The sequence below is a fragment of the Leptopilina heterotoma genome, unplaced genomic scaffold, assembly GCF_015476425.1.
Source record: "Leptopilina heterotoma isolate Lh14 unplaced genomic scaffold, ASM1547642v1 Lhet_212, whole genome shotgun sequence".
Lineage (NCBI taxonomy): Eukaryota > Metazoa > Arthropoda > Insecta > Hymenoptera > Figitidae > Leptopilina > Leptopilina heterotoma.
The window spans coordinates 553,976-576,486 of NW_025110930.1; the positions used below are offsets into that span (position 1 = coordinate 553,976).

At 29.5% G+C, this 22,511-nt stretch overlaps 1 protein-coding gene across 6 annotated transcripts; it reads left to right on the plus strand.

The window, feature by feature from the left end:
• Positions 1 to 282: 282 nt before the first annotated feature.
• On the plus strand, positions 283 to 22,485 carry LOC122501697 (piezo-type mechanosensitive ion channel component). 6 transcript variants are annotated; one of them, XM_043611360.1, is made up of 38 exons: positions 286 to 683; positions 3,483 to 3,572; positions 6,118 to 6,333; positions 6,616 to 6,827; positions 6,899 to 7,330; positions 8,119 to 8,241; positions 9,182 to 9,293; positions 9,399 to 9,508; positions 9,583 to 9,849; positions 9,928 to 10,257; positions 10,329 to 10,474; positions 10,558 to 10,701; positions 10,798 to 10,928; positions 11,011 to 11,153; positions 11,234 to 11,410; positions 11,496 to 12,012; positions 12,089 to 12,184; positions 12,256 to 12,698; positions 12,771 to 13,167; positions 15,058 to 15,123; positions 15,867 to 16,006; positions 16,318 to 16,494; positions 17,093 to 17,386; positions 17,459 to 17,535; positions 17,871 to 17,945; positions 18,144 to 18,414; positions 18,484 to 18,647; positions 18,725 to 18,868; positions 18,965 to 19,135; positions 19,201 to 19,348; positions 19,438 to 19,652; positions 19,773 to 19,931; positions 20,033 to 20,159; positions 20,230 to 20,636; positions 20,713 to 21,020; positions 21,132 to 21,384; positions 21,471 to 21,698; positions 21,785 to 22,485. In XM_043611360.1, the coding sequence occupies exons 2-38, from the start codon at positions 3,500 to 3,502 to the stop codon at positions 21,900 to 21,902; spliced, it is 7,611 nt and encodes a 2,536-aa protein (XP_043467295.1). In that variant the 5' UTR covers positions 286 to 683; positions 3,483 to 3,499; the 3' UTR covers positions 21,903 to 22,485. The 6 variants fall into 6 exon arrangements, with proteins under 6 accessions (XP_043467296.1, XP_043467301.1, XP_043467295.1 ...); XM_043611362.1 differs by lacking the exon at positions 8,119 to 8,241 and adding an exon at positions 8,541 to 8,588 and having other exon boundaries at positions 298 to 683; XM_043611361.1 differs by lacking the exon at positions 15,058 to 15,123 and having other exon boundaries at positions 283 to 683.
• The last annotated feature ends 26 nt before the right edge of the window (positions 22,486 to 22,511 follow it).

A 22,511-nucleotide genomic window follows, 5' to 3' on the forward strand; every position in this document is an offset into this window, starting at 1 on the left:
AATTATTCATTTTATTATTATCGAAGAAACTCACAAAATATTTTGTAATAAAAATCTAATGAAAAATAATAAATGAAACATGTAAACATTTTATTTTTAACAATATTTATTAATTTTTTAATACCATTCGAGACTTATAAGATTTTACATTTGTAGGGGTGTAGGTAAGTTATCAGCTGGCGGTCAAGTAAACTATGCTACTATAGATTTTTATTTTACCGAAAGCAGGTATGTACGGCCAGATACCTTATTGTCAGTTGGTAATTCACGACAGCTGACAACACCTCGGTTTATGTATAGATGGTATAGATGGCAAAAGAATTAAGCTGTTTGTTAAATTTATTATACGGAACGGCAGTCGAAAGTGGTCGAACGTTATCGAATGTTAACGTCTTAAGAGACCTTTTTTAGTAAAACAAAAGTTATTGTTGAAACGAAGATAAGCCTCGAGCTTTCAACATGCCGGTTTGAAGTTAAATTAATTCTTCTTAAAACTAAGAAGTGAATAGTGATGGATAAAATGTGATTCTAATATTTGATAATTAAAAAGAAATTTTTTAGTGGTGTGAAAGAATTAAAAAACGCATGTTGTGTATTTGGAAACCCACACGTCAACTGGAGTATTGGGAGGAAATTTTGGAATGGTTGCACTTTGAGAAAGTGCACATTATTCTCTCTAACAGGTATTATTTAAATACACATTAGCTTACTATTTATTTACCTAAAATTCTTTTAATTTACCATGCAAGTTTACAGAAAGTTGTATAAATATGTTAAATAAAAGACAAAACCAATTTTATTAATTTAAAAAAAATTATTGCTATATAAATAATAGTATTTTATCATTATAATTCTATATGCTTCCTTTGTACGTATTTTTAATTTTCCAGAAACGTGACAATAATATAAATTATCTATTGTACGTGTATAGTAAAAAGTCCCATGTTTATTTAAATTCGTCATTCTTTATACATATAGAAATTTAAACATTAAAAATAAATTAGAAAAATAAGTTCGGTGCTTAAAGTTATTTCAAGAGTAGCACCTGTTAATGATGAAGCCGGGAATTTACAATTTTGCAAAGGAATTTTTTTTTCAGTCTGACTATTTTTCATAGAATTAAAAAAAGAATAAATAGTAGGTGTGAATCATTTTTTACTTTTCATTTGCACAAAAAAGATAAAAATCAACACAGCAATGCAGAAAGAATAGACAAATGTTTTTAAACAAAAGATACCGATATAGCAAACGGGCACATAAAATTATCTTTAGTAGGTATTACTTCATATGTGAGCATGTTTTAGAATAAATTTTTAACTTTTTTTGTTCAAATCGTTCAAATAAAAGTTGAAAAATCTAGAATGCTTGACTTAAAAATAATTAATATACATTACGAGAAAAATTAATTTCGAAAAATATACTAATTCGTAGATCGCCCACTCTTTAAATTAATGTTTAGTTCTAGAATATTATCATCATCTACTTAATGAGACATGCAGCTTGATAATTTGAAGTTATATTTTAATAACATGCATATACGTAGGTGATGAGACGAATATTACTATAAAAGGGGAAATATTAATTTAAAAAATAAAAAAGAAAATGCAGTATTCAATTGTAAAAAAACTTTAATGTGACTTAAAGCATGTCATTTTATGTTACATTAATTAATCTCCCCGTGTCGCGTGCCACACGCACGGAAATTAAAACGCACCTTTTACAACTTTGAATAATTTATGGGTGTGACACTGTTTGCATTCAGACAATCATGGCTCTTTAGAAGATATGCAAGATAGCTAAAAATGCGTATAATATGTAATATAATGTGAAAATTATATACTAAGTTAATATTGTGTTTTCGATCAATTTATATTTTTTTTATACATCAGACATAAATGTCTCTATAATGCTCTGAACGTTCAAATGGACGAAATTTATTTATTTCTTCCTCAAAATCAAATTTTATTGCAATAACATCACGTCACGTATACAAAACGTTTAAATTATAAAGTTTTTAAATGTTAAATTTTCCTTTTCCTTGTTATTGTCAAGTAAAAAAATTCCGTTCGCGAGAAATATTCTAGAATTTATTCTATAGAATTTATTCCAGAATATTGAGGATATACAGGAAGATTTCAGAAGAAAATGCATAAATTCTTTGAACATTACTGTCATGTTTCTTTTATCAGTCACCGTTGTTTATTGGTTTTATAAATTTTTCTCAAAATCAGTTTTAAATTTTTATGGGTATAATCTTCTGCAAAATTTTATTAAATTTCTGAAATAAATTCCACAATTTCTAGAAAAGTGATGAGAACAAAATGTTTGGTTGTAAAAATAGAAAATCAGTTTATAAATAAAACTAATCATGCACGTGTCATTAAAAATTGTGTTGTTTTTGTAAAGCATAGTAAAAGCGCCATTCAATCTTGTTAAGTATATTTTGGAGCACATGTATATGAAAATAAACCAAAGTAAAATTTCTCGTTTCAAACACGAAGTCATAATAATGTTACATGTATATACATATATACACGACATGAGTATATTTTTAACACTGGATTTAAATTATCCCTTAGTAAAATTTTTTATTTTAATTAAAAATAATGTAACTTTACAAAATTTAATAAGTATTTAATTTAAATTAGTTTAATTTTTTGTAATTATTTAAAAAGTCTGAGTTTAATAAGGAAACAAATGCCTTTTTCTGACGGAAAACAATAATAAACAAAACTATACACACCTATACATATACTATAATTATTATATATCATACTATATTATGTATAAGATACTTGGAAAATAGTTCCCCTCGCTTATAGAAATAGTTTCATTTCACAATATAAGAAAAGAAGATGTTTTCATTTTATATCAATTACAGAATTCTACAGAATCATTTGGCTAATTAAATGATATAATTTAATTATATGTTTCATTGAGTAAAGTTTTCTTCAATATTAATCAATTATATAAACTTAAATATTTTACCGTTGAATTTCACTAATAATTTAAATTAATATTTAGCATAAAACAATAAAAACGTTTCTTACATCTCTGTAATGTAAGTTCAAAATGTTTGATTAATAATAATTTATTTATAATCTTTGTTCGACATTTCTTAAAGCTACTTTAAATCCTATTTGTCAGAAAAGAACACAAACGTAAAAAAAAAATTATAACATTTTTCGAAATCTGGACGTCTTCTTATTTGTTTTTTGTTATTTTGTTTCTAACAACAGTTTACAACAAGTGTAGTAATAGAAGATAAAATGAAAATAATCTGCTTTTAATTATTATTAGTGTTATTTGTGAAACAGAAATTTGAAGTATATAATTTAGATATAATCAGAGAGATTATCTATAAATAAGGTTTTTTAACGTACACATGGTAGAAAACATATTGTACTTGAGAAATGATACCGTGATGCCTGTTTGATTAACGTTAATTACTCTCATTGCAAAAGTTTTCATTAACATTTCAGGACAAGAAGGGTGCCAAATGAAAACAATGGGAAAATATTGGTTGAATCTGACCCTAGTGAGGGTTATTCTTCCTGCAGTTCTCGCTGGAAGTAAGTTTTCAATTTTATTTTTATAGCAATTACTTAATTTTTTTGAATTTCCATATTTTTAAAATGGTAAAATAGAAATAGTATTTTAGCTGCAGTGAGACATATTTAAACAGTCAAAGCTATTTTATCTATTGCTGAGAGTAAATATATTACTGATTACTGAATCACTACTTACTTAAATCAGTTTTAATAATTCCACTGGTATTCAGTGAGATGTAATTTAATTTTAATTGAATAACGCTTACTGAATTGCTTCAGTAGTTAAAATACCAACTAATACACCAGTGAAATTTCACTGATTCAAATGTATAATTTAAGGTGGAAAAAAAATGATTAAACTTTTAGATATTAAATTCCTCAGATGTATACTAATTATTATTAATACATATTATCAGTGAAGGATTGAAAAACTTGAATTCTTAGTATTCGAGAGTAATCAATATAAATTTTTAATACATATTTTACAAAAATAGAAATGATGATTTTAATTATTAATTTTCTTCTTTATTAAAAGAGGACTTTTTCTGTTTCTCGAAACAAAATAACGTAAAAAAGTCTTATGATATAATAAACCTTCAGTTTGTATAATACGCGTGTGAAAAAATTATATATGTATACGTATACTGCATTCTTCATAATTATGTAGATAAACTAGTGATGACTAAAGAATTGAACGTGTGTTTGAAAATCATATTGATTTATTATAAAAAAGTACATTACCTATATAAAATAGTAAACCATATTATTATTTATCAAATAATAGGTACGAATTTATTGAATTTTCTTTCAAAATTCTACTTCTAATTAAGATTAAAATCAAATTCTTTTTTATTGACAAACCTTCACCTATGTATTAATGATAGGAATATTTTTATGGATTTCGACGGTTTTCGAAATGCATATATTTTGAAAACTAGTCATTCCGGTTTGTGACTTCCAAAAATAGAAAAATTTTAATACTTGAACACTAACGTTGCTGTAATTTTTGCAACTCGCGTAATATATTGATTAATTCTTTAAAAGTTAATAATGTTTTATCTTAAAATAAGATTTAATTTTTACAGTTATTTACTAAATAGACAACAAAATAACATTTAAGAGATTAATTCAACATTAAAACTTAAAGCCGCTTTTATTTATTAAAATGTATTTACAATAATTTTAGAAGTCTTAGAGCCTTGTCAATTTTTTAAATAATACTTACAGTTTCTTAAATTTATGTTATAAAAATATTGTTATAAATAAAAATTTTCGTTTTATAATGTAATTATTTATAATCTTGTCAAGAATTCATGGATTGAATGAATGATATTTCTCGAAAATTTTCTTGTTGTGACTTCTGAAAAGAAAAGAATTATTTATATTTTTAATAGCGTAATAATAATATTAAATTAACATATATATACGAACACTTAGCAAGTGGGACATTTCCTTGAGAATATTATTCAAGTTGTCATCTATGAGTTTTGCCTTTTCAGTGTCACCAAAAAGCAACGATTTTTTCTTATCCCTCTATAATAGATAAAAGTGAATAATAAATAATAATTAAATTTTACACATCATCAGAATTGCACTGATATTTTTTTATGTACTTAGATAAAAAAAGTAATTGTTTATTTACCCAAACCTCGTGCAAGTCAGAAACTTTATTTTTCATACTGGGCATACATGCAGAAATTTTATTTTCTAAATTTTCAATTTCAGTTTCTAAAATATAGATATGATTTATTTCGAAATCAGGTCTCGCTACCTCAGCAGCACACGGAATTTTGTGACCTTTAAATTTAGTCGTGGACTGAATTATTGGTTTAGGATTTCTTCTTGACATTTGTTTCTATAGAAGAAAAAAATTATTATTTTTACACAAATAGAACAAGTACTTATTCTAAACTTGATAAAAATGTCATACCGGCTTTTTAATCAATGATTCACTTTTAGAAATAATTTTATCGTCAAATCTTTTAGATTTCTGTGAAGCATAGCCTTTTATTTTGTATTGAACAGTCGGACTATATGCATTGGGTCCTGGCGTATCATCTTTAATAAAAGTTTCAATTAAATTATAATTGATAGTGAAAGTTGAAAATTCTACGATTATTCTCATTATGATTAGAAATATAAAAAGTGACTTACTTTGAATGTCGTTAAATCTTCGAAGTTTTGCTTTTGCGAAAGACATCACGAATAAATTTTCTTCACTATGATTGAAAAGCTTTAAAAGCGAAATATATTTTATTTAACTGTGCAAACTTGTAAAGCTTCCAATGTTTATGACCGTTTCACTTAAACTAGCACGAAATTAAAATAAAATTTAATGACACTGTATATTTACACCCATTGTTTACAGTTGTAAACCTTCTCTCTCTCTCTCTCTCTCTCTCTCTCTTATTTATATACATCAGGGACGGTGACTTATTCTCTCTTGATGACACTTTTATAAAAATATTCTAGATAAATGTTGTCTTAAATGATTATATTTCGGCAGAAGGCAAAAAAAAAAATAAAATTTATAAAATTTTAACATTAATTTTTCAATTACCAACAGGTGTAATATGGAGGCCAGTTGGATTATCTCTCGTGTACTTAGTACTTATGCTCTGTGCTCCAATAATTCCAGTTCCTACCCATATAACAATGAAGGGACATACTGGACGATATTTGAAAACATGTTTTAGCCTATCATTTATCGTAACTTTAATACAGATTACATTTCACATAGTCCTTTTGGCTTTTCCTCCTTATGGACATTTTCTGAAAAACTGTATGTATGAGAAGAACTTTACCTTGATTATAATAACAGATTAAACATGCGAAGCACTAGAAATATTATATCTTTGTTTTTCGAAAAGAGTGCAATTTGTATTTATCTTATGACATAATATTGCTTTATTGTAAAAATGCTTCTGCTTATCCAAATCTATCTTTCGTCTTTTTAATCCGTAACTTATAGTCAAGTGATTTTAAAAATTTAATTTTTTAATTTATTTTTTTGCTTTATTAATCAACTGTATTAGCAAATTGATTTTTTGTTTGGTATTTTCAGGTGAATTTCTAGAAAAGCTCCTAAGGCATATAGGCTTAGTAAGACTAGACAGCGCATCAGTGTTTGAAATATTTTACTGGTTGGCTCCAGAAATTATAATTTTACCTACAACATTATTAATTTATTATTTTTGTCGTCAATTAACTCGTGTACCTACAATAGAAGAAAACGCACAGCGATCTACAAAAAAGACTGAAGACAGATCTGCGAAAGTAAGTCAAAAAGAAATTAATTTCGGCGGATACACGATTCAATAACGTATTATAATGTTATAAAATTTTAGGTGATAAATTTGTTGGGTAGTGTCGGAACATATGTGGTCCTAGCTTCATTATGCTGGACAGCGTCTTTGAAGCCTTCTGTCGAGGGTGGCTTTTATTTTGTAGTCTTTATGGCCGCAGCGACATGGTGGGCATGCAATAGAGAATTACTCAAAGGTTTTGCCATTGTTTGCAGAATTGTTATGATTGTCGTCGTTCTTCATATTGTAACTTTATTGTCGTATCAGAATCAGTGGCCTCAAGAATTAATACCAGTTAATAGTACGTGGTCGCGATATTTTGCTCTTACGGCCATGTACACCACAAATTGTACAGACCCTCGTGATATAAATTTCATCGACGATTCCGATGATTTAATGTATGGATACTCATTGAGACTCTTCTGGCTGTATTACATTCTAGCTTTGCAATCACAGTTTCTCGCAATAAAGCCGGTAAGTTATTGATAACATAAATTATGTGCTCTAAAAAAACTCAAACTGTAATTGAGAAAGAAATATGCATAAAATGTATGATTAAATTAATTGAAAAAACAATTCAAAGAAATAATTAATACACACGCAGATATAGGGTCAGCTGGAGTAAATGCTAACAATAATATAAGTTCTTTCGGTTTTCTTTTGCATTAAGTTATACGTTATAGTTATTTCACTTTCCTTGAACAATTTTATGGGGTGGTAGAAAATATAGGTAACATGAAAAAGATAAAACTAACTTTTGCTTATCAATTTTTCAACTGTCCTGAAATTTAGGGGTAAATACAAGCAGGCGTTGTTTTTAAACATTTAAGGGGAATGCAATTTTAATTGTGTAAATTAATATCGAGATGATTAAAGATTTAAATTTTTATGCCGTATTTACTTCAAAATTTTCTAATTAAATTAAATTACTGATTGTATTTACCTCACCTGACCTTAATTATTTGTTTAATATTCAATTTACACATGGAATAATATAATATTGTCAATTTAAAGAAAAAAAACTAGCTACTCTTAGTCCTTTTAATGGTTATACATCTACCTTTTCTCGCTTGTACTGAGATGGTAAAACTAATTTTCCTCATTTTAGTAACTAATTCTCTAAATTTTTGTGGTGTTTTTTCAATTTCAACTATACTAATATATGCTTGTTATATCATATCTCTTGCATGAGGGGTCTTTTTTAAATACTAATCAAATGTAAGGATTATCTTTTATCAGCTTTTATAAAGAAAGTATTGCAGGTTAAAAATGATAGATGTTTAAGCGGAAAATTGGAAAATTTGGATACCTCGTTGTCGAGACATGTTTCAATTAGACGAAAAACACCGTCCCAAAGGTGGCAATCTGCTCGCCGCAAGGCTCGAGTAAGATACCAGTTAGACAGACTTCTGCATGATTTTGTTAAATTTTTTTTTTTTGTTGTTGTTGTAATTGGCACAGAGTATTTTTCTATTCAGCTTCGTCACACTTTAGTAGACAGTTTGGAGATGTAGCGCTCGATCATTATTCGTGATAAAATACGTACAATAAAACAAATAAAATTCGCAGACGAACATGCAAAACAGTGTCGCGATTATATTGTTTCTTTCTCATTTTCAATGCTTTGCAGTTTAGTTTTTGTTTTCTTTTAGTATGCCGCTATGTTTAGTTTGCCGTGTTTTAGAAGCAGAATGTCGTTCAACAACCACCACCGGCTACGGAAAGAACTCCCGTATGTATATTATTATAAAAGCAAATTCTTTATTTTCTATTTCTCCTCTACTAACTTATTTTAACTGCACGTTTTTTACTTTTACATTTTAAAACTAAATGTACATATCAACTGCGTCATAATGATAAAGTTGAAACATGTTTGAGATTGCAATTTAAAGAACTTTATTTATTTTTTTTGTCATGCTATAGAAAACTTCCTCAGCATCTTCCTCAGCATGCTTTTTCTAATCCACTGTGAGTTTCCCTGTCTGATATAAATCTTTTGTGATGAATTTTTTATATTGCACTCTTAGACATAAAAAGTTGTCATTTAAACACGTTGCGTATGGCATTATACTATGACTATTTAATATTGGTTGAGGTTTCATGTGCTTAAGCAGTTTTTTCCATTAGAAAAGAGAAAAAAAAACAGCAGTAGAATAATGAAATTTTCATTTAAAATGTACTTGCGCGTAATAGAAATTGTAAATTATTAATTATTTTTATTTAATCAAATGTATACATTTATGTAGATATGAATTTCCTATATAATTGTTGTTAATTCCACATAAAAAATACTTTTATGGTAATTTTTATTTCCATAAATTTTAGTTAATGCGATTTGGCTCAGGAAGATCAGGTTTACTGCAAGATTCAACGGGAAGCGTTACTGTTCCTGATGGACAACAGGACGATAGTATTCAGTTACAATCTCTAAGTGAAGGTTAACATTTTTAATTTAAAAATAATTATTCCGCTACTGAAAAGTATGAATTTAGTAAAATTATATTGCTTTTGAAAATGCTTAATGTCATTATATTTTATTCAGGTGCTCCTGAGGATAAGCCTGGAATAATTGAACATATCATAATGGCAATTTATTCAGTTTTTCAATTAATTGTTAATTCATCTTATCTAGCAACAAATATTATCATGATGGTATGTAAATATAAATAACAGGATCAAATTCATTCTTTTCATCTGTTTATAATGAGAAATAAACTATTTTTCAGACTTGGAGTATAATGTACCATAGTTGGACAACTTTTTTACTACTGATGTGGGCTCTTATACTTTGGATGGTGCCTAATAAGCGAGAGTCTATGATGAAGTGTTCGCCATTCATTGTATTTTATGCAACTTTTTTACTTCTTGTTCAATATATTTATAGTATGGATTTAACCAGCGAAGAGTTGCCGGATACCATTCATGGAATAACCATTGCAGAGATAGGATTTAGTAAACCGGGACAACTCAGTCCTTGGCACTTGATTGTTAAGGTTCATGAAAAATTCTATTTACAATGGAAATGACATTTTTGAATGCGCCATTCAAAAATAACAAATTGTTCATTTCAGTGTCTGTTTATGTCAATGTTTTGGATAACAATGCGACAATACACGGCCGAAAGAAGAAGGCAACGAAGATCTTCGACAATAAGAGATTTAGCTGCTCCATTGCACGTTTCTGTATCAACAGCAGCAACAACGGCAATGAATCAAGATTCTCATGAAATCAAAAGCAAGTTCATGAAGGACGTCGGAAATCTATTGAAACAATTCTTGACAAAATTTTGGATAGCCATAGTTGCTATAATGCTTTTCACAAGTGGCATTACTGGAAGCAGAATGACCGTTTTTAGGATAATATACATGTCTCTGTTTCTCTTCTTCGTCATTACATTCCAAGTAATGTTTCATCATTGTGCTTATAACTGTTTTACATTTTTCTTCTTCTCTTAATTGTAAATTTATTTTAGATATCTTGGAAAGCTTGGAGAAGAATGATGTATCCATTCTGGTTAACAGTGATTGGGTACTCTATTATTATGCTGATCTTGGTCTACACATATCAGTTTCAAAACTTTCCGACATATTGGGAATACATCTATATTAACAAAGAACTGTAAATGCTATAAACTAAATATTCTTACTGTTTTTTTCTGTTTCTATAAAAAAGAGCAAAAAATAATTTATATTTTCTTACAGCCAAAATGATATAGGATTAGAAACATATGAAACCAAAGATCTTTTTGTTCGTCTTTTAACTCCAACGTTTTTCGTGATAATTACTGTTATGCAAATTCATTATTTCCATGATGACTTTCTAGAAATAACAAATATTGAAAGACAGTACGTATTTAAAAATTATTTATAAATAGAAATTTTTAATAAATTTACTATAAAATTTTATTTCAATTTAAATCTATTCTGTTTAAATATTAATAGAAGAGAAAGTAGTTCAAGAAGAGCAAGTCTTGGATATTCTCCAAACACAATACCCGTTGCTTCGCCAAACCAAGTTTTTCTTTCTGATAATGACGAAGAATCGACAATATACACGTTACGACAATTGAAGCGTAAGCAAATATATTTTTAATGTTCATTTAGCACTAATTAAAACTATCTTTATTCATACATTATTGTCTTTACAATGTGCAGAAATGTCTAAAATAGAGAGGATGGCGTTTTTAAGAAAAATAATGAAACATATGTACAGTCTCTATAACCATGTTTGGTTGTTCTTTGAACTTCATATGCAAAAAATTATTTTTATATCACTTATGTTATTATGCTCAAACGATGTAAGTATTAAAAAAATACTTTCTGTAAAATAAGTAGTAAAAATCACTAAATCAGCGTTTCTCAATATTTACATTTTTAGGTATGTGCCATAAATTTTGTTTTTGTGGTGGTATTGGTAATAGTAATTAACTTTAGACGAAATATTCAAATAATGTCGATAAACATCATAGCTGCCGTTATTGCTCTTCTCATGGTTATTAAAATGCTTTATCAAATAGAATATGTTCATCACGAAAATTGGAATGTTAATTGCAGTGTAAGTTAAAATTATAAAAATTATACAAATAATGTTTCAACGATTTCAGTTAGTTAAATACTCAATAGGTTTATAATTATTGTAGAAAAATTATTCGAATGATGATTCTTCACTGGATGGAAATAATACAGTTTATAATATTGCCGAGTGGATAGGTTTCAAAAAAGCTGCAGCAAATGCGTTGCCTGACTTATTAAAAGGCTACATTGGCATCATTACAGTAACAACTCTGAGAGGGATTGTCACTGTTCGTCAGTGGTTTTACAGACAAGAGAAAGGAGAACCTCTGGATCCACCTCAAGTTATGTTTCCAAAAATAGGCAGAAGTGAAGCCGATAGAGGCATTATTCCGTGTCTTAAATTTCTTTTCAATTTCGGATTCTATAAATTCGGAATTGAATTTTGCCTCATGTCAATTGTGGCTTTAATTGGAACGAGACTTGATTTTTATTCTGTTTTATATAGCGTTTGGTTAATTATATTATTCTCTTTGAAACGCAAAACACTGTCGAGATTATGGCCTCTCTTTAAGGGCTTTGTTCTCGTTTTGATTCCCATTCAATATGCTTTTGTAGTGGCACCACCTACTTGGTTATGCATTCGTAAGTATGAAATGGAATCTAAACTATCGAATGATTTGTAAATAGTGTACAAAAAAAGTGTATTCCTTTTATTTAGACTACCCTTGGAGTTCATCAGACATGCTGAGACAACTGCAAGAGTGGATGTACTTTCCCGATCCAGATTTTCCACCGAATCCAAAGAAACTCATATGTTAGTTTTCAAAAATATTAAGATGGTGTAATGCTTTGAATTTAGTTTGTAAATAAAAATGGATTTTGCAGGTGATTTCATTTTATTGATGATGATCGTTCGACAAAGTTTGGTATTTCACATTGAACAACGCAGTTTGTCTACTGGTAGAGAATTTGTTGCTGGTCACAACTACTCAGTTTACTTGGATATGGAGAAGCCAAATTTTGTCAATCCCGTGAAGGATTATGTGTCTCACATTCACAATTGGTTGGACGTTTTTAAACGAGGATTCCTAATGAGTTTAATGTGGATAACTTTGTCCATTATGTTCTTGGCAGGAACCAAGCGAACAAACATTTTCTCTTTAGGTTACCTCATTGGAGCATTTATTTTTCTGTGGCATGGCAGTGACTTTTACCTGATACCAGTGAAAACGATATTAAAGTGGTGGAACTTACTCATTGGTTATAATGTTATGGTGATACTTTCAAAAGCGTTGCTTCAAGGAGTGGGTTGTGTCGCCATTCAAGAGGTAAATTATGCCTAATTATTAAACTTTTAAATGAAAAGTAAAATTTTACGGTAAATAATACTAATATTTCAGTTGGAAAAATCGGCGTGTTGGGTAATTCAACTACTGGGTATAGCCTGTCTTAAGAAGTTCCACAGTACAGGGACCGACTATCCTTCAACTTGTCAAGTTCCCAGAGAAGACATTGGCATGGTTTGGGATGGACTATGCTTTGGATTCCTTTTGATGCAGAAACGACTTTTCAAAAGTTACTATTTCTTCCATATAGTGGATGAAACAAAAGCTATGAGTGTATTGGCCTCACGTGGTGCGGAATTGTTAGAAGAATTACATGAAAAGCGCATTATTGAACAGGAAAATACGGAAAAAGCCGCACTGCAGAAACTCAAATTCAAGATGGATAGAATAAAGGCGAATCAAAGAAAAATTCAAGGTCCCAGTTACACTGAACCTGCTGTGCAGAAAATAGGTAAAGTACCAATATTTTTGACACTTGCACCTCACTACTAAAACAAAAACACATTTCTCTTAGTTACCTAGGAAGTATACAACAGGCGCGGGTCCAGGGGGCAAATGTAGCTTTAGATTTAGAGGAAAGAAAAATGATTACCTCATAAAAACCCATAGTCTGGATCCCTTCCTGTTTAAAGAAAACTAATTTTCATATTAAAATGCACTAATAATAATTAATAGAAAGCATTTCTGTATTTAATGCACACAAACGAAGGAATAGCCCCCTTGGCCAAATCATCTAGCATGAGTTCATGTGTGTCATCCGGCCACACGCCACCACAGGGATATCAGACACCTATAGATGAAGATGATGACTTTGACGATCAGCCTCCGTTAACTCCGCGAGCCGCATCCCTTTTACAGGCTCCATCCCCAAATTCCGCCATTATGACAGTGAGTTTGGAAGGTTATCTCGAACCGACACGAATCTCTTTCGGCTCTCCTCCAAGTAGTGAACTAAATCCTCGTGGCGCTTCACCTGACGAAACCTTTCCAGTATTTTCTCCTCCTCCTTACCATCAGACTTCGGAACCACCAAATCCATCAAACCACCGACGACAGTCCAGTTTTATAGACCCCTCGGCAACTTGGATGAATACACTTCGGACTCCTCGTGCATCTATTGTTTCTTCGACATCTCGATCCGCCCGCTCTCATCACACATGTAACTGCAAACCCAAAAGATCTTCAGCCTGCTCCAATGTCCTGTTCATAAGCTTCTCACGCTACATTGTCAGTTGTTACTTGCACATTAATTGATGATGAATAGTCATCTTGGTAAAATCTTAGGAAGTCTTGAGACAAACTTCTCTAATAACTAAGAAAAACTTTGTTGTTCTTTCAAATTTTTTTTAATGCTAACACTTGTTTTCTTTATTCTTTTAGAGTTCTTTTTTCTATGTCTTTGTGTTAAATTTGTCTCATACACAAGCTTCTGCTCTAGATGAACACATCATTTAAACAAACTTCCTATAACAATTTCCTATACTTTTTGTAAAATATAATTTTTCTTTCCACAGTTCATCATTTTTACAATATCTCTCATTTTACATCTCTCTCACGTAAACAGCGCCTCTAAACAAAAAGAAGAAATACTCCAACATTCCAAAATAATATAGTATCAAACTAACCCGATTAAAAAACTTTATAAGTCCTTTAAAAGAATTTTTTGTGTATAGGTACTTTGCAAATACTTTATTCCTTTTTAGTAAAGAAACGTCTCCTTTATATTGAATTTCAAGAGAGAAATATTTATACAATTTTTGTTATTTTTTTAAATAGCCTTCAAAGGAACTTGAATTTTTCGTTACAAACTGCAAGTAATAAAATCTGTCGTTAAAAACCAATTAAATACTTGAAAAGTACACAAAAAATCCTTTTAATAATTATTTATGAACTTTCTAAGTCGGTTTATTTTATTTGAAATATTTGAAAATCGCATGTTCCAATCTAAACCACAACTAGTGTCTACTAGTTGTCTACTAGTTGCAACTGCGACAAAAACTAAATTTCAAACAGTGAATCGTCAATGATTTGAAACTGTGTAAATTAACAGGTAGAAAATTGTCATAGATATAACTTTTTTTTAATCTCATAAAAAGTATAACGCATTTGCCATCATAAAAATGGTGTATATTCAGGTGGATCTTTGAAGTCCCTTTACAATTTTCTAGTATAATGTTTACTACTTGAAGCAGCTGTCAACAACTTTTCACTGGTTCAAATTTAATCAGAAACTGTATATATTTATATAATATTAGCATCAATGTATATATAATATGTATTATTATTATTTCGCTCTTTTCTAGCTAATTTTGGTTCGATTTCTCTGTATGTGTTTCCTTAGATTCATTATATCCGGCAATAGAACGACCGTTGTATAGACATCGTCCACCAAGAACCAATAGAGAGGGTAAATTATACTTGATTATTTTCATTGCCTTCAATTTTTGAGATTAGAAATGTCAAATCTTTTTTTTAATTCGCATTATAGAAAATAGAAGCATAATGATATGTAAATAACTGTACACTATTTTTTCTGTGGCGTATTAATTATGCGCATAAATTCGAGACGGACTGGTCCCCCAGTCAAAAAAAGTTTTAGATTTTTATGTTTGAAAAATGTCACGGTTTGTATCAGTCTCTGATAAATTATGTTTTCAATGTACAGTTTTAAAAATAATTTTATGCATTATGCGCTCTGAAAAAATATTTCAATTCGTGAAATTATCTAATTTTCCAATATAAATATAAGTAATTCACTTGCAGATTACTTTACGATATGCCAAATATAAAATAACTTTTTTTTTAATAATTTTAGTCTCAATTCTCCTCCCACATTTTTCTTCAGAGCGTGTCACATACAGTTTATAGTTAATGCAAATGTAAATATATGCCCTAATATCTTGACTTTAATTAAAAAAATAATTATGTTTATAAAATGTAAATAGTGTATGTATAAAGAGAAAAAAGTAAGAACAACAAGCCCTCGTAACACAGGGATATTCAGGATATCTCTGTGTTATCATGATGGAGAAAATCATTAAGATTGTTTCGATATACAATTTTTCTAACAGTAATAACTAATGCATGGCTTTGAGTGTTTAATAATGAAATATTTAATATTTATATTTTAATAGTCACTTTGTTGAATAGCTGTTAGGTCCGGAGATTATTACATGTTCGATGATCTCGATGACGACGATCTCACCGACTTGATTCCTGACAAGGAAGAAAATGAAACTGATCGACAAAGACAGCAAGGTGTACGTGGCCGTCGTATGACAGTTTCAGAGGTTTGTATACACCTGAAGTACTTAGTTTTTTTATTTTTTTCTTAATTGATTAATTTTTATCTCTATGTTAATGAAACAGTTATTGAAGAACTTCACAATTGGTATCAGACATTTATATAGCTTATCTATCTTCAAAATTCTTATTCTCTAAAAATCAAATCAAATCAAATCATTCATTTATCATTGACTCATTCATTTTTTTCATAAAATATTTCTTAAAGTCGAAGTTGTAAAGAAAACAGCAAGTTAGGTACTTACAGACTTGAAAGAATGTAAGAATTGAAAATGACAAATCTAAGTGACCATTGCAGTTGATGAACACCCTGATTAAGACAGACATAGAAATAGCTACACACGTCGCATTGTATGGAGGAACACAAAAGGACGCTCTACGACTTCGTCGGCAAAGTGCACCTCTGACGCGCAAGAAGTCCTCAATGTCTTATCTGAGTGCTCGTTCTGACTCTGACACCGCCGCGGTTGTCGATGTGAGATCTTTAAGAATGCCTATCATATATCTACGTCGCATATATTTTTTGTTGTAGTAGCATTTTCATTTGTTTATCTCAATGTGCTCACAATTTCTTTCGTTTCTTTCCACACAAATTTTTCAAAGTTATGTAATGCTGGCTTTGTGTCTACATTGCAATATTTATGGACTTGAAGTTGAAAGTGTAATTAAAATCCACTTACATTAATAATTTCAATGGAGATGGAAGTATTCGTACAGCACCTTGTATTCTATTGTCTTTCTCTTATTGCAACACTTCATTTATACATATTTCATTTAAATATCATCAAACTTACTTGTTTCCTAACTCTTGCTCTTCTATTTCGAACATTAATAACATTAACAACAATAATAATAGTTTAATAAAACAATAGTATAGTATCGCAGGTTTAAGTCTTTTGCTGGAACTCAACTCTTTCTATTGTCATGTAGACTGCAAAAAGCTTCTTAATACATGTCTTAATTATGTATATAAATAAATGTATAATAATCTAATTGTCTAATTAAAAAAATGGCAGTATGTTTAATATTTTATTTTAAGGTAGTTTAATAAATTTATTTTAACAATTCTCTAGGCGGTTCAAGCAGAAGACCCTGACGACTCAATGAAAGTTAAAGTTGTGGAGGGGGAAACAAAGGACCCGAATTTATCACAGTCATCAAAAGAATCTGATGACGAAGAAATTATTGATAACGAGTGCGGAAAAAATAAGAAAGAACAACGGAAGACTTCAATACTAACTTACTTTAAGTTCCTATGGGCCATCTTAAATAGCACAATGGTTTCAATGACAAAATATTTAAATCGATTTTCAAATGACTATCGATATATTCGTAAAGTTCTTACAAAAGAGAAGAAACTTTTAAAGGTCCGTTCTCTGTTAAAATCAACTTTTATGTACTTAAAATATAAAAGAAATTATATTATTGATTGATTTCAGACAAAACCAGATTTCAAAATGGGAAAGCGATTGGGTATAAATCAAATATGGCAACCAATTCCAATAATACAAGAAAGGTGAGCTTTGTTAATTATCTTATTATGTCATAGTTGCAAAATTATTCCTACATTTCTTCTTGAAATAAAAATGCATACCTAATGTAAAAGAAGGATTTAATGTGGACAAAACCTTCAGTTCCGGGAGGTTCTATGTGCACAAATTTTATTATAGATCCTTTGTTTTTATTTACAACATTCTGTAGGTTTTTTTTAATACAAATGTTGTAATATGTTATGAATTAAATCTTTTCAACTTCCCCTCGTATCATATTACAAATATATAATACTTTTACAATTGTTACTAAACACGGTTATTTTTTTTAAAAGAAAACATTTTTTTTGTTATTTTTTAGTTTATTCATCAGTGAAAATAAGGCAGAATTATCAAATAATTCAGATATCAATTGTGCAAGGAATGAAAGAGTGAGGTAATGATGTAAAAGTAAAAAGTAATCATTTATAAACATTAATAAACATGTAAAAGGAGGAATCTGCTAAACTAAATAATTTTTAAAAATAGTTGTGTAATGCCCCAAAATAATTACGATAGTGCCATTTTTTCAATACGGAAAGTTTTAATTTTAATTTAAATATTTTTTTCTAAATTCATTTGTACTTATGTGCAGTTCAATTTATTCTCAACCCGACCAAACTGAAAAGGAGGAAGGTGAACTTTCTGAAATAGATCAACCTCCAATTATTCAACTGGCAGCTTCAATATGGTTCGGAATTTTGGCACATTCCGCCCTGTTGTGCTATTTTATGGTTTTTCTTCATCAAATAAAAAATTCTTCCATTATTTCAACACCATTACCATTGATGGTATTCTTTTGGGGATCTTTGATGATACCCAGACCATCAAAAACATTTTGGATTACTCTAATAGCGTACACCGAGGTAAATATAATTCTTTACGTGGATTTTAATTAGTAAATCAAATAGTAAACTAAAATTTCATTATTTTAGGTAATAGTGATAGTAAAGTGCATATTCCAACTCGAAATAATTCCATGGAATCAAATAGCTAGCAGCAATAATCCACTGTATGGACCAAGAATTTTTGGCGTCGAACGCAAACAAGATTATGCTTTATGGGACTTATTACTTCTTCTAATGGTATTTTTCCATAGGTAGGAGAATACTTTTTTTTAAAATTTATTTAAAATTCCCGAATTAGTAATAAAAGCGAATAAATTTTGTTCTTCAGATTCATGTTAAAGTCCTTGGGCCAATGGACAAGGTCATCTATTAGTTCGAAAAGAGTCACTCCAAAGAAAACGATAGTACCAAGCACCAAACAAATAGGTCAGGGAGAGCCTTCTTCACAAATACATATTGAAAATGAAGAGGCGTAAGTAAACCTAATACTTTACATTAGGACTGGGTATTTTTCAATTTAGACAAAATATAGTAAATTCAACTTTTATAATAAAATAAAATATTTCAGTGGTACTAGTACAGAAATTAAAATTCACAAAAGTGGAGTGGAAAATCTTCAGTATCAAGGTGATTTAGAGCAATCTCAAGCTCCCGTCGAAGAAAACAATAAAGTGGATGCATATCATTCTGAAGATATTAAACCTCTAAATGAAGAAATTGTTGAAAGTGAAAATAAAACGTAAGTATTAATTATAATTTATGAAATCTGTATTTTATAAATTTTTCATAAATTATTGTCTTTAGATTATCCACGTACTTTGAACCGATGAAAGTGTTCTTTAAAAATATCCTCAACCCTGAGGGCAAGGAGAGAACCAATGTTTACGCTTATATGTTTTTCTGTGATTTCTTCAATTTTATACTCATAATTTTTGGATTTTCATCCTTTGGAGTACGTAAAAGGAATTAATAACTTTAATAATAAATAAAAAAAAATGTACTGTTAAGTAATGGAAAATACATAAATATTTATTTTTCCAGACTCAGCAAGGGGATGGTGGTGTGACAGCTTACCTTGCTGAAAATAGAATTCCCATACCATTTTTGTTAATGCTCTTAATTCAGTTTGCACTCATTGTTATAGACAGAGCTCTCTTCCTAAGAAAATCTATTGTTGGCAAACTGGCATTTCAATATTGTCTTATTTTGGGAGTTCACATTTGGATATTTTTCGCATTGCCCAGTGTAACTGAACGGTAAAATTCTACAATTATCCATAATATTCATAATGATTATCTATAAAATATTTTGTATAAAACAATTTACTATGAATCAAATTATACGCATGCACTAATATTTATTTTTAAACATTTAAGGCAATTTGTTGAAAATTATCCAGCCCAAATTTGGTACATGGTAAAGTGTTTTTATCTTTTATTGGCGGCTTATCAACTACGATTGGGTTATCCAACACGTATACTGGGAAACTTTCTCTGCAAGAAGTACAGTTTCATCAATTATATTCTCTTCAAAGGGTAAAATTATTTTAGTACTTTGAATTTAAATGTAATTTAATATTCACTTGTCTCACTTGTCTGTTATTTTAATGTCAATAAACAATTTCAATTTTGTTTAGATTTATGATTATACCCCTTTTGTTCGAGCTAAGAGCAGTGATGGACTGGATTTGGACAGATACGTCTATGACAGTAATGGATTGGTTCAAAATGGAGGATATTTATGCCAATATTTATCAAATTAAGGTTTGCTTTTTACAAGTAATAAAATGATTTAAAATACGTTCAACGATTTAATGACTCGTAAAACTTACAGTGTATGAGGGGAGTGGAGGAAGACTTCCCTCAGCCTCGTGGTCAGAAAAAAGCACAAATGAGCAAATACATGGTTGGTGGAGCTGGTTTATTTGTTATCATTGGACTGGTATGGTTCCCACTTTTATTCTTTGCCCTCGGAAGAACAGTGGGTGTAGCGAATTTGCCCTATGAAGTTTCAATGAAAATTGGAGTTGGAGCTTACGAGCCGATTTATACAATGTCTGCACAAGATGCTTCAATTTTCCAATATACCGAACAAGACTATAAGACTTTCAAAGATATATATCTTCAGGACAGAACGGCGGTAACTTTTCTGGAAAATTACGTTAACTCTGATATTGCTGCTGTTAGATTAAGTGGATCTTCGAAGAAATTATGGTCCATCTCTCCTCCAGATAGAGAAAGGTTGTATTACATTTTACATTATAAATTGTATAATATTATTTCTCAACTTTACTCATTTTATTCTCTTATTATTCAGATTAAAGAACGAATTGGAATCAAACAGTTCAGTAACTGTTCACGTGGAATGGACAGTTTCAAGAAAGACTGACGCGAAAGATTTCTCTGGTATTACTTCTACTCAGCGAGATATAAAAATACCAGCTTATGTCGATGGTAATTTTAATCCTCAGAGACAGCAACTTATAGATTTGTTGTCAGTAGGCAACGGTACAAATTCAAATTCTAATTCTTCACTGCAATTACTTAATGCTTTCCCCAAATTTCTGAAAGTCACCAACAGAATAACCGACGTAGTACCACAACTTATGAGAACACCACTTTTGCGTAAGTATTGGTATAATTTCTAAATAACAGATTTGGGTACTTTTCTTTTCTTCATAATTTTACGCTAAATTTGGACAAAAATGAAAATAAAGTATATAAAAAATCTTTCAGCTTATCTCATGCATCAAGATGAAGATACCAAAAAAAATAAATATCTATACCGTAATATAAGCTTACAAATATCGACCACCAATTTAACATGTTGTTCAAATCAACAGTGGTGGGTTGTTCAAGAAAATGTCACTGATGACATTTACAATTATCTCTTGAGTAACGTACCATTAAATGACAGAAATTATATTATGATGTTTCTTTTCAATGAAAAGGCCTTTCCTGAAAGTTTGAGTTTTATAAGTGGTTTCGGGTGAGTTTTAAACAGAAATATCATTCCCTTATTACGTGTTGCAATTTGAAAATAAATTAAAAAAATTGTTGTGTATTCATTTACAGAATATTGGGCTTTTATTCTATCTTTTTGTATATGATAAGCCAAGTGATTCGAAGAGGAGTCAGTGATGTTGCGCCAAAGATTATGTTTGAAGACTTACCATTTGTCGATAGAATTCTTCGTTTGTGTTTAGATATCTACCTTGTTAGAGAAAGTAAAGACCTGTGTCTTGAAGAGGACCTCTTTGCCAAACTTATCTTCCTTTATCGATCACCTGAAACATTAATTCGGTACGTTATGTCAAAAACTTATTCAAAAATGTATTCAAAAATTTAATTCTATATTGTGTTTACTAAATTATTCTACATGTTTATAGGTGGACAAGACCACCTGAACCGGGAGAACGATCCGGAAATGAAGATGAAGATGAAGACGAAATTGATAATGAAGATGATAATGATAATAATGTAAATAGGCCACCACGCGATGTATGATTGTCAAATAGTAATATTAAAGTCAGATAGTTATCTAAAAATTCTTTTGTACAAAACAAATACAAAATCAAAAAGAAAAAAAACAAAACAGAACATTATGTTCATGTAGGTTTGGAAACCTGTCTTCAATTCTAAATTCACGTTACTGTAAAGTATGAATTTCTTCCATAACATTATGTTTTATAGAAAGTTTGCTTTACAGAATGTTCAAATCATTAGCTCTCTGGAGAAATTTTGATATACAATGTAAAATACTACTGTATAAAATTTATATTTACAGATGTATATTTAATTAATGTCAGCAAACATATCTGTCAAAAGATAATGTGTTACTGAGGCTATTGTTTACTTTTAAAAAGGAATTTCTTTTCTAAGTGAAAAATGCAAATAATAATTCTTTGAACGCTTCAAAGTTATTAGAATTAATAAATAAGCAGTGATTATATTTTTACTGCTTACAAAAATAATAAATATTTATATTATATTTTTTACAATAACTTAAGATGCTTGAGTACATATAGTTTCATACTTTGATATGTACACTTTCACTAGGGAACTTAAATAAATAACATTAAAAACAAAACCCGATGTTTTATTTTTAGAAAATTG

What these genes read in the sequence shown, in the direction of transcription:
- LOC122501697 (XM_043611360.1), top strand. Translation starts at nt 3,500, where the DNA reads ATGAAAACAATGGGAAAATATTGGTTGAATCTGACCCTAGTGAGGGTT. An exon ending in CTGAAGACAGATCTGCGAAA is followed by an intron (nt 6,828 to 6,898) that starts GTAAGTCAAAAA and finishes ATAAAATTTTAG; the next exon opens with GTGATAAATTTGTTGGGTAG. An exon ending in CCAATATTTATCAAATTAAG is followed by an intron (nt 20,160 to 20,229) that starts GTTTGCTTTTTA and finishes TAAAACTTACAG; the next exon opens with TGTATGAGGGGAGTGGAGGA.